Here is a 12,895-nt window from a genome sequence, read left to right as displayed (position 1 = left end):
AGGTGGGGAGGATGGGGAGGATGGGGAGGTGGGGAGGATGGGGAGGTGGGGAAGATGGGGAGATGGGGAGGATGAAAAGGTAGAGAGGATCTGGGAGGAGTTGGTGGAGAGGAAACCATGATCAGAATACATTGTACGGAAAAAAAAAAAAAAACTATTTTCAAACAAAACAAAGCAAAAACCTGGGTCCTTGGGAAGAGCAGCAAGTGCTCTTAAGCACTGAGCCATCACTTCAACCCCATAACAGAATTTTTTCCTTGTCATTCTCTGAACAGTTTAATTTACATGGCATCCAATGAACACACACTTTGATATCCTCAAGGGGCCTTGGAACCAGTGCTCCCTCCCTGCCCCAGATACCAAGGGAAGAAGGCACCACACTTAGCTTCCACTGTTAATTGGCCACTCTGATTCATTTTCGTTAATATAAACTTGGATCTTCGTACCAGATATCTCTTTAGAAAATCCTGACTGTAATAAATGACTTACTTACCAAACAGGTGGCTTATCGTCACTTCTGCGGTTTGGACTTACTCAGGCTTTTAAAAGAGGGGTTGCAGGTTTACCACAAACTCATTGCCGTTTGTAAGCGAAAGTCGAAGAACTAACCAAGTAAGAAAGGGTGGATGTTGTTGTCGTCTACAGCTGTTAAATTAAAGCCGAGTTTACAGTTAAGTAGAAATTGGCAAAAATATTAGAGATCGGATGTTAATTATTTGTGTTGCCAAGGAGAATGCTATTTTCATGAAGCCTGTGCGCAGTCACACAAGATCCTACCAACTATATTGAAGTGTGGTTGCGGCATTTTATATTGAGATTAAAACAAGTTGTCGTCTTCCCTCACAAAACCATTTTTGGGAGGGTATTTGTTAAGCTTTAAGGGATAAGTAGAGAAAGGGAAGTGCCATAGGAATTAGTATGTGGAAAAATGCCAGTGATCCATGTGGAAGCACTGGATGGATGCTGTGAGGTCCTTGGCTGGAAGTGGTTAATAAAGTAATGAAATGGATGTAGCTCGAGGCTTTAGTCTCTCTGTCTCTGTCTCTGTCTCTCTGTCTCTGTCTCTGTCTCTCTGTCTCTCTGTCTCTCTCTCTCTCTCTCTCTCTCTCTCTCTCTCTCTCTCTCTCTCTCAGTGCATGCACGTGTGCTAAAAATTCATACACTATATTCTGATCATGGTTCTCCCCTCCCCTCTGGATCTTTCTCCTGAGGCCAGTCTGGCTCAGACTCCTGCCTCAGTTTCCAAAGCTCTGCACCACAGCTGTGAGCCAGCATGCCTGGCAACACTTGCTGTTGTCTCTCCTAAGCAACCCCCATTATTCCTAAATTTAGCTTTTTTATTTTTTAATAAATTCCCTAAAGTACATAATTTATCCCCAAATCTGAATTCTTCAAGTTTCTCAGTGACTGAGAGAGGATGAGCAACGTTTCCTGTCACATATTTGAAAGCATCTTGGAAGGGAAGACAAGCCCTTGGCGTTCTTGCCAAGGAGGACTGGACGAGTCTCTGTGGTTGCTCACTATACGGTATGCTTTGGAAGGATTTAGTCTTGCTTTTACTTCAGGAAGTGAATTGTTTTCTCTTTGTGTGGCTATAGCATTTTTCATAAACACGTTAGAATAGTGGTGATGCCATATTGTAGACTTAAAACAGTCTTTCATTTAATAGGGTTTTTTTTTTTTGAGATAGTTCTCATTAAGTAGCCCAGGCTGAAATCAAACCTGCATGGTCCTGCCTCAACCTCCAAACGCAGAGGTTACAGGGTGTCACAGATATTTTTATGTGTATCCACCATGTGCCAGGCATGTCTCAAAGTGCTAGAGAGAAAGTGGCGAACACCAGAGGTGTGATCTTTGCTTCTTGGAAGCTTTAGTGGGGAGAGGTCAATTAGGAAGAAACACATAGATAATTTAATATCAGCTTGAGATGAACAGGCGACATGGACCAGGAAGAGGCTAGAACAGGATCCAGTAAGGGAAGGCACTTAAGGCCACTCTTGAGTCATGACAGGAGTCAGTGGTTCCGACTCGAAGAAAGACTTCCAACTGAAGGGAGTGGAAAGTGTAGAGTCCTCAAGCAAGAATGAAACTGTATTTAAGAATGCAGGTATGGAATTCATTAGAAAGCCCAGGTGCTAAGCTGGGTTAGTGTTGCATGCCTGTAACTTAGCAGTTGGGAGATGAGGCAGGAGGATTAAGAATTGAAGGTCATCTTGGCCACATCGTGAATTTGAGGTCATCCTGGGCCACCTAAAAACCCATCTCAACACACAGAGGCAAAAGAGAAAAGGAAATAAGAGAAGAAAAGGCAGACCTGGTGCTCCAAGGGCACAGAGGGAAGGAAGGAGGAGAGAGGAAGGAGGAGAGAGGATAAAGAAATCCAGGAGGCAGGGATGTGGGGTTGATTCGACAGGGGATGCTGAGTTTTTAGCACAGGGTAACAAGATCTGGTGCTCACTTTTTGATGATGAAATTAACTATTCTATGGAGAATAGATGGCAGAGGATAAAACCCAAAGCCAAGAAGCCAGTTAGGAGGTGCTGGGAGTAGTCAGGGGGAGAGAATGGAACAGAGGAAGTAAGGCTGGGTTACTTTGGACTTTACTTTTGAAGCACAGTTGCTGGTACTTGCTGTGTGGGTAGGTAATGGAAAGAGAAAAGAGTGGAGACCCGTGATCTGCTGAGTGGATGGTGATGCCATTTACAGAGGTGAGTGCAGGAGGTCACAGGCTGACCTGGAAGAGAACATAAGTTGTGCCTTCTGCTAAACGGGATTTCCTTCTTTCCTCTCCTTCCATTTTCGAGTTGGGGTCTCCCCATGTTTCCCACGCTGGCTTTGAACTCAAGGCCCTCATCTTCCTTCAGCCTCCCGAGTGGGGGGATTGTAGCCCTGCACCCCGTGCTTGACTCTTGATAGGTTTCCTTGGGGGAGAAGGACCTGGGCGCAGACCCTGTAAGTGGAACCAGGGTTCCGGTCTGGACAGTCCGGCCCTGCAGCTTTTAGCCCAACTGTTTGGCCTCATAGTTAGGGTTATAATAAAGCCAAGAAGGGGCGGCATCTGAAACGAAGCAGATGTGGGTGAGATGGGAAGCCACAAGGTGGGAAGCAATAAGGGGAACCATTTGGCCTTTTTGCTAAGGAAGAATTATTTGTGGCCCTGTTGGGTAGGGTCTTAGGGAAACTTAGATCATGTTTCCTTCTTGATCTCCCTAAACCAAAACTCAGTCTGCCCTGAGAACACTTTTGATTAACACATATTGATTATACAAATTAATGAGATTTCCTTTGCTATCTGAGACAGTTTGAAGTGTTGGACTTTTCCCCAGCCGAGGCTGTTCCCTGGAAATTTGATTTGAGGGCCGTGGCCTGCTTTTTTAATTTAATCAGGATAGCAAAGAACGCTGGGGCCGTCTTTCCTTCTCGGGAGCTATTTTCAGTCAGATGACCGAGTTGCAGCTGTATGAGTCTGTGTGCGTCATCTGTCACGTCTTGTCATTCCCCCGCCCCATGCACCGTTTCACAGAAGGCACACACCATCCCTTCGAGCTCTTCACTGGATGTTTATGCTCTTCTTTAGCTTTTTGGCCTTGATATTCAGCCTCTGGCTGGAGGTCAGTGGACCTCAGGTGGGGGAGCTAAGTGCTGTCATCTGTTGTAGAGGCTGTTGTGGGAGAGGGTTCTGCTCAGTAGGTCACTGAGTGCGCATCTGTCTGTGGAGTTCTACGTGATGTAATTTTTAACACCTCTCTCTCTCTCTCTCTCTCTCTCTCTCACACACACACACACACACACACACACACACACGGCCAAGCCCTGGGTTCACAGTTATTGATGACAAATATATTTTGAATTTTAGATCCTTATCTATTAGTGTTCTGGGAACTCCATTGTGGTGGTATTGTGTTCCCCAAAATATTGTGTACCTTAATAAACTTATCTGGGGTCAGAGAACAGAACAGCCACTAGATACTTAGGATAGGCAGTGGTAGCACACGCCTTTAATCCTAGCATTCCAGAGGCAGAAATCCATGTGTTCAAGGATACAGCCAAGCATGGTGACTCACGCCTTTAATCCCAGAAAGCGAGCCTTTAATCCCAGGGAGTGATGGTAGAAAGCAGAAAGGTATATAAGGCGTGAGGACCAGAAACTAGAAGCATTTGGCTGGTTATGCTTTTAGGTAGCACAGTTCAACTGAGAGCCATTCAGATATGAGGACACTGAGGCTTCCAGTCTGAGGAAACAAGATCAGCTGAGAAGTTGGCCAGGTGAGGTTAGCTGTGGCTTGTTCTGTCTCTCTGATCTTCCAGTGTTCACCCTAATAACTGGCCTCAGGTTTGATTTTTTATTTATTTATTTTTTAAATTTTTTTTTTTTTTGTATTTTCGAGACAGGGTTTCACTGTGTAGCTTTGGAGCCTGTACTGGAACTCACTCTGTAGACCAGGTTGGCCTCGAACTCACAGAGATCCACCTGCCTCTGCCTCCCAAGTGCTGGGATTAAAGGCGTGCGCCGCCGCCACCACCACCCGGCAGGTTTGATTTTATTAATAAGAACTTTTTAAGATTCCTGCTACATTCCATGATTCCACAACTGTGGCTTCGACCTCGCTGCCCCAGTATTGGGGAACTAGAAAGGAGCGTGAAATTCCTTCACTGCACTGTAGCTCATTTTCACCTAGAAAATACGTTACATAATAGCATGGAAGTGAGTGGCCACCGCATATACATCCCGTGTGGCGATGAACAGTGAACAGCATACACTTTGGATGCACCGGGACAGACAGTGGGTGAAGGAGAGGAGGTATGGCTTCATGGGTGTGGGCCAGTTACCTATGGTGTCTCTTCTCCAAGCCTGCAGTTCTGTGCCCTGCTTTGTGGACCCCGGAAACAAACTCCCTTTGCCAGCTGGCAGGGCTATGGTAAGTGATACCTGCCAGAGACCGGTTGGTTCTCCTTTTATTATTTAATCAGATTAAAAGCAGTGCTCTGAGCTTTTCTTCTGTGGGAGTTGCTTTCGTCAGGTGATTCATTTTTCCCCTGTGAAATCTGTCTAGTTCGCCAACCTTTACTTGGTGGTCATCGCAAGAAGGGCTTCTGAAGATTGATTGGCAGGATTCTGTGGTGCAGGAATGTGGAGCAGCTTGGCTGGGTGTCTCCTGGGATGCTGTGAGACAGGAGTGTGGTTGTCCAGAGGTTCACAGCCAGCTGCCAGCTGGAAGCCTCAGGTCCCCCACAGGGGCCTCTCCACGGGTTGCTGCTTGACTTTTTCTTTTATAAACCCCTTAATCTTTTATCTCCTTAAAGTGAACTTTAAATCTTACTAAATCAAAATCTAATCTAAATATAGCAAGGTTTCATCCTGAAAATCGTGAGTTCCTGTAGATAAAAGGAGCAGGGTTTTCTGGCCAGGCATGGTGGTGTGTCTTTTCAGCTCAGCCCTGGGAGGCAGATGGAGGCGGGTCTCTGTGAAGTCAACACATGGAGTCCCCAAGCCACTGCATAGTGAGAACATGTCTCAGAAAACCAAACATCCCCATCCCCTGAAGATGCTATTTTTGACCTGCGCTAGATGGAAATTAAGCTCAGGTCTGTCTTATCTCTGCCCCCATCTCGGCCATCATTTCTCTCCTCTGCATCCCCTCATTATGCACATCTGCTTCCAACCTTTTGTCTCTGCGGATCCCCTTCCTGACAACCTTCCTCTCCTTTTGAAGGCTCTAGACATTGGTGCCATCTTGTCGATGGCTTTTCTCCCCCACAGCTGTTGATGTGGAACCCGCCCCCGCCCCCCCCCCACCCCCCACCCCCACTTAGCAACTGCTTGCTCTTTTCCCTTTCTAAACATCTGAGGTCATGCCCTCTTGCCAGCTGTCTGTCTGAGGGCTCTGATGTCCTTCTGTCCCTGTGGTGCTCCGACAAGGCACTGTTCATGTGGGCTGTGAGAGCCTGCCCTAACCTGTGGCACTGTGTTTTTGCCTGCCCAGAAGTGAACTGCCCTAGCCCAGCCGTTAGAGCACTCAGACCTGAGTCATAATTTACACAGGTCCCCTGTGAGGGCTAAAGAAACGTAATCTGGAGCCAGGCATCCTTTAAGGGCATTGACCTTTTGCTCTGGAATGCCTGGGAGATCCTGGTGGGATAAAGATAGGATAATGGGCTGGGAGGTATGAACAGCTGCCTTAGTTTCTGTGAAACTTGCTTATGGCTGTGGGAAAGGGACGGAGTGGTCTTTTTATTACTATATTACAGGGAAGGAAAAAACAAAACAAAACAGGGAAGTAAAATAATGCTCTGGCCCAGCTGTGGATTCCATGGATAGTTGTAATACACCGTCTGATGTCCGCCTTAAAACCCCTTCTTAAGCCCCCTTGGACACAGCATGCTGACTGGCTCCAAGACTGCCATCCTTCTGTAGCAGTAAGGATGAATTCATTTCATCTAAATCTGAATTGAACCTAACAAGTCTTTGGTCTCTCCCAGTGGATCTGAACACCAGGCCATCTTCATATTTACCCAGCCATTGTGTGTTGGGGTGGCAATTAGTTTGCACAGTAGGGTTTCAGTGAGCCACCTCAAAACAACAACAACAACCACAAAAACCTCTATTCTATGTTTAAGTAGATCTTCATATCTATGGCGTATAGTCCTCCTCCCAATACAATTCTTGGATACCAGTAGACCAATAGAACATTTTGCCATAGCTGTATTTTACTGTATTGTTATTTTCAGAAGTGACTTAGCGAAGCTTTAAATGTTTTTTTAATTCCTTCTCAGTCTTCTGTGAAGGTCAGGTTTAATTCAGGACTATCTTCACCAGGTATCAGGTATGGCAGCCTAGTGAATGGCAGGCCTAGAGGCTGATATGCAAACTAATGATAATGAAATTAGAATACAGACAATAAGGTAAAAGTTCAAAACTAGAAGTAGAGGTGGGTGGACATGAGATCTGAATATATTCATTATGTTTTAGTCATGCACACACAGTTTAGAAAGAGGCTCCAGACTGTAGACACTGGGTCAGGCCAACAGCACAGCAGTTCAGTTGGGACTGTGAGCAGATGACAGTTCATGGAGTAAAAGGACAGAGGTTGTTTCTCATGGAACTCTACAAAATACCGACACTTAAAAGACAAGGAAGAGGCCGGGCAGTGATGGTGCATGCCTTTAATCCCAGCACTCGGGAGGCAGAGCCAGGCGGATCTCTGTGAGTTCGAGGCCAGCCTGGACTCCCAAGTGAGTTCCAGGAAAGGCGCAAAGCTACACAGAGAAACCCTGTCTCAAAAAACCAAAAAAAAAAAAAAAAAAAAAAAAAAAAAAGACAAGGAAGGGAATGTGGTGGTTTAGATAGGAACTGCCCCCATAGATTCCCGTGTTTGAGTGCTTGACCCATAGGGTGTGGCACTATTAGGAGGTGTGGCCTTGTTGGAGGAAGTGTGTCACTGTGGGGGTAGGCTTTGAGATCAAATATGCTGCCTTCAGATCAAGATGTAGAATTTGGGCTGGAGAGATGGATCAGAGGTTAAGAGCACTGACTGCTCTTCTGGAGGTCCTAAGTTCAATTCCCCAGCACCCACATGGTGGCTCACAACCATCTGTAATTGAGATCTGGCGCCCTCTTCTGGCCTGCAGACATACATGCAGACAGAACATTGTATGCATAATAAATAAATAAATCTTAAAACAAAAACAAACAAACAAACAAAAAGATGTAGAACTCTCAGCTCCTTCTCTAGCATCATCTGTCTGCATGCTACCATGTTTCTCAACATGATGATAACGGACTAAACCTCTGAAACTATAAGCCACCCAATTAAATGTTTTCCTTTGTAAGAGCTGCCACGGTCACGGTGTCTCTTCACAGCAATAGAAACTCTAAGACAGGAAATCTGAAAGTAAAGCTGAAAACGTGTAACCAGAAACCCAAGGCAATGCGGAATTGTGGGAGACAGGACCGTTCCAAGGGGGAAGGATGAGGAGGAAAAGTGACTGCAGTGGGTAAGGAATGTGTGAAGGGTGAGGAGAGAGAGGAACATGCAGCCAACCTTTGCACGGCAAGGAAGAAGACTGGAGAAACCTGACCATCCTTTGTCCACCCGTGGGAAACTGTAACTGAAAAATAGTCAGGACAGCGACGTCCTTGGGTGGCAGGAGGGGCTGAGATCCTAACCACGTTCCAGTGATGTCTTCCATAGTAACAACAACCAAGCAGGCAAGAGTGGTTAGTTTGATAGCAGAAGTTTGGAAGACCGGTAGTCACTCAGTGTGTAGTAATTGCTTAGTAAATATTAGGTAATTAAATTGTTGCTTAGGTGACATTAGATGTACAGTCACTATTCACTGCAGTTTATTTATTCTTTCTCTGTGTGTTCAGATCTGTAGTGAAGGGAAGGGATCTGTCCCATCCAGGTTTACCACACAGGGTACATACCAGTGTAGAATTATATGATTGCTAAAGGAACCCCAAAACATTACCTTTATATAATTCCCCTTTGTTTCCCAATATGGAATTACCTCATTTACCATGCAAAGAGGTCTTTACGCACACCTGCTGTATTTAAAGGACTGGTTTGAATAAATGGATGTAACTATACAAAGACTATTTGGATGCTAGATACAAGTGTGAAGGCTCTGAACTGTAAACACATCTAGATACAATACCTTGTTTGAGACAGTAGATGATGGTCCTCTTAATTTGATTGTGCATAGTAAGGATTGGTTTTGGAAACTGCTTTGTGTCTATATTTTGGTATTGCCTTCAGACTTTGAGCCATTTATTTTAATTCTTTATTTATTTTTGTGGTTCTGGGTATTTGAACCCAGCCCCTGATGCCTGTTAGGCAGGTGCTCTCCCACTGAACTGCACCCCTACACCCCCAGCCTCTTTCTTCATGTCTCCAAGAATCAGAATTCATTTTTCAAAGACAATTTGATAATTCTGAACAGCCAAATACTATTAGCAAGCAAGATTTTTTTTTCTAAGCCAGTTTCCAGCTTGTCTCTTAAATCTTGTTTAAAGTAAATCACATGATCTAATGATACGTGTGAAATAAAACGGGGTGACCTGACAAGAGTGGCCGTTCTCGTGGGTGTGGTGAGGACAGATCACAGCACTCCTGCTGAGACTGGTGTCCCAGGCAGGCTTTGTGAGGCGCAGGAATCAAAGCATCCCCAAAAGGCTTCTAATCGGAAGCCGGCTGTTTTCACTTTTCTGGACTAATATTTCACTGCTGAAGCTGAAGGATAAACTGCTCCTCTGGCTTACGTTTGTTTTGTAACTTAAGCCAGAGACGCTACAAATGTCTCTTCTCCCAGGAAAGCTCTGTTCTGTTTTCGTCATGATGTTCCATCTTTTTCATGTTCAGCAAGGATCCAAATGCCGTTTTCAGGCATCTTACTGCACACAATCCCCCTCAGAACATACAGGTGCACACACGCACACACACACACACACACACACACACACACGTGCACACACACACACACACACACACACGTCTATCCCCCCATACATCCACAGAACAGTATATAAAGTTTAAATTACATATAACTACAGAGTAAACATTTGTACCTTTTTGTTATTGTTTTGAGAAAGGGTCTTTCTCTGATAGCTTTGAACTCACTGTTCAAGAGGCTGGAGAGTTGGCAACTTAAGAGCATTGCCTGTTCTTTCAGAGGACCTGGTTTTGACTCCTAGCATCCACATGGCAGCTTCCAACTGTCTGTACCTCCAATTCCAGGGAATCTGATGCCCTTGTCTGGCTTCTGTGGGACATCAGGGACATATGTCATGTGGGACATAGACATATAAGCAAGAAAAACATCCACACACATAAAATAAAAATAAGTAAATCTAAAGAATTTTAAAAAGGGAAGTTAGGGTTTGTGCATATGTACACACACACACACACACACACACACACACGTGCACACATGTGAATGCACTGGCACACAGTCAGGGTTGGTAAGATTGAAGATGGTGGTTTTCTGTATATCCCAATTTCATTAGCTCTGCACAGACTCTGCCACAAAATCAACCCCAGGTAAGGATGGTGATGTTTTAGAAAGTCAGACAGTGCATACACTCGGCCCCAAACTGTGAATGCTGTAGGGGAGTGTGGGGTTGTAGAGGGGCGGGCTTTGGGCACAGCTTACTGTCCTACCTTTGACTTGTACACTGAGAAGTATTTGAACCATCAGGCAGGTTTAATGAACTATCTGATTGAGACTTCATATTTCTGCAATGTGTGTGTGTTTCCTTAATTTTATTTCATTTCAGTAAAAGCAATAGCATTATAACATTCATTATAAAAACTTGGAGAACCCCTATGTATGTTTATTAATTGAGGTGTATCCATTTTAAGGAGTAAAAGCCAGGCATAGTGGCATATGCCTTTAATCCCACACTTGAGAGACAGAAGCAGGTGGATCTCTTTGAGTCCAAGGCCAGCCTGATCTACATAGAAAGTTCCAGGACAGCCAGAGCTATAGAGAGAGACTCTGTCTCAAAAGCAAATAAACAAACACATTTAAAAAGTAATTAGCTGTTTTTCTTCTGAATCTTGATAATAGGATATTCTTTTAGATATAAAATTCAAATGGACAGCCTTAAATCAATGTGACAGATGACACTTGGTGCAACTCATTGCCTGTGATATGTTTAACACCTGGTGTCTCAGTCACTGTTCTATTGCTGTGAAGAGACACCATGACCAAGGGAACTTATAAAAGAAAGCATTGCTTACAGTTCCAGAGGGTTCGTCCATGATCATCATGGTGGGAAACATGGTGCCGGCAGGCAGGGAGGCAGGCATGGCGCTGGAACAGTAGATAAGAACTTACATCTGATCTACAAGATAGAGGCAGGCAAAGCCTGGGCCTGCTGTGGGCTTTTGAAGCCTCAAAGCCCACCCCTGGTGACACACCTCCTCCAATAAGGCCACACCTACCCCAACAAGGCCACACCCCTAATCCTTTTTAAACAGTTTCACCAACTGCAGACCAAACATTTATCTATGAGCCTATAAGGCCATTCTCATTCAAACCACCACACCTGGCCTGTATGGGGCCCACATACAAAGTTCACATTTCACCATGACTGTGTGGGGCACACATACAAAGTTCATATTCCACCATGCCTGTGTGGGGCACACATACAAAGTTCAAAGTTCACATTTCACTATACTTGTCCTATAAGCTGACAAAGACTCTTCTGAATTTTGCTTTCCCATTGTTTTTGTTGTTGTTTGTTTTTTTTAAGACACAATCTTTCTTACAGGTTTTATATATGAAAGTGTATGGAAATCCAAAATACTACCAAGCCCTTCATTATGGAACAGTGATGCCACCTGATGGTAAGTTTTCTTATCATTTCTTTGATTTATGGGCTAACTTATTTCCACTCTTCCAAATAAAGTGGGAGATACAGTCTTGAGCTGAACAGGCTCTGCTCACCCCATCCCACCTCATCCCACCCCACCTACTGGTTGTATTCAGTTTCTTGCCCTTCTGTTGGTATACCATCTCTGGTGATACCTTTTGGCAAACTTCACCAAGTGACCTTAGGACCTGGAGATGAGTCAGATAAAAATGAGTGAGTTTCTGCCTTCAGGATCTGAACTCGTTACCTATGAAGACATCGGGCAGATAATTATGATGTTGAGCAGGAGAAGCTACAACAAACTGTTACAGAATAGTAGGCCCGCCATGTATGTAATGGCAAACTGTAGCACAATGCAGATACCACAGGAGTGATACAAGTTTTATAGGAATCCCGAGACTTATGAATTCCTTATATAAGCATGAGCATTCTATTACTTTACCTTATAATGGGGGTGGGAGGGCGATGCCTCTCCCAGTCACCATAGACTTATCAGTCAAAAACCCAGTGCTGGGTACGAGTCACCTCTTTTGAATCATTGGTCAATAATATGCCAAAGATCTGCACCCCCATCAACATTATAGGTGATCGCCACTGCTCTTGGTTATGGGAGCAACCACTCACTTTCTGATTAGGTTTTAAGGCCGCTCCATGGTTGATGACCTAGCCAGTCATGGATTTTTGTTCTTGTTTTCTTTTGAGACAAGGTCTCATGAAGTAGCCATGGCTGTTCAGCAAGTCACTATATAGACCAGGCCTGCCTCGAACTCAGCAACCCAACTGCCTCTGCTTCCGCAGTACTGGGATTAAAGGTACACTCCACCATGCCCTCCATAGGTGGGTTTTAAAAAGAAGAAAAGGGCACATGAAATTGGAGAGAAAAGTGGTGGAGGGGATGGGGACAAAGCGAGTGGAGGGAATAGGGGCTGAGTCTGATCAAAACACATTGTATGCACACATGCAATGCTCAATGAAATGCATCAATTCCTGTATTTTATCTCACTTAAAAATATTTAGTTAATGTATACGTGTGTGAGCCCGAGTGTTCGTATATGCACCAACCATATGCGTACAGGAGCCCACAGAGATCAAAGGAGTCATTGGATCTCCCGGAAATGGAGTTACAGACTATCTGAGCTGCCATGAGGGTGCAGGGAACCAAACCTGGGCCTTCTGCAGAAGCAGCCAGTGTTTTAAACTACTGAGCCATCTCTCTAGCCCTGATAAATTCTTGTATTTTCAAGTTTTAAGGTCATATCCTACATGTTTATATTTTGCCGAATTTTTGTCTTCACAGAGGTAACAGTTCACTACAGACATGGTCTTCCCTTGGTGACCCTCACCCTGCCATCCAGAAAAGAGCGCTGTCAGTTTGTGGTCAAGCCAATGCTGTCGACAGTGGGCTCCTTCCTTCAGGACTTACAAAACGAAGACAAGGGTATCAAGACTGCGGCCGTCACCACAGCAGGTGTGTATCTGTGCATCCCAGACCTCTACCTCCCGCTGCTTTCTCTTCCC

At 44.8% G+C, this 12,895-nt stretch overlaps 1 protein-coding gene across 2 annotated transcripts in view; it reads left to right on the top strand.

The window, feature by feature from the left end:
• Mcub (mitochondrial calcium uniporter dominant negative subunit beta) overlaps nt 1-12,895 on the top strand; it is a 63,961-nt gene that overhangs the window by 39,226 nt on the left and 11,840 nt on the right. For both annotated transcript variants that reach the window (XM_059265012.1, XM_059265013.1), the window contains exons 2-3: nt 11,276-11,351; nt 12,675-12,845. In XM_059265012.1, the coding sequence (XP_059120995.1) occupies nt 11,276-11,351; nt 12,675-12,845 (247 nt within the window). The remainder of the gene's footprint in view (nt 1-11,275; nt 11,352-12,674; nt 12,846-12,895) is intronic.

This window comes from Peromyscus eremicus, chromosome 6 (genome assembly GCF_949786415.1).
Source record: "Peromyscus eremicus chromosome 6, PerEre_H2_v1, whole genome shotgun sequence".
In the NCBI taxonomy this organism is placed as follows: Eukaryota; Metazoa; Chordata; class Mammalia; order Rodentia; family Cricetidae; genus Peromyscus; species Peromyscus eremicus.
The sequence above is the reverse complement of the archived record's forward strand: the minus strand, read 5'-3'. Positions and strand labels throughout refer to the sequence as shown.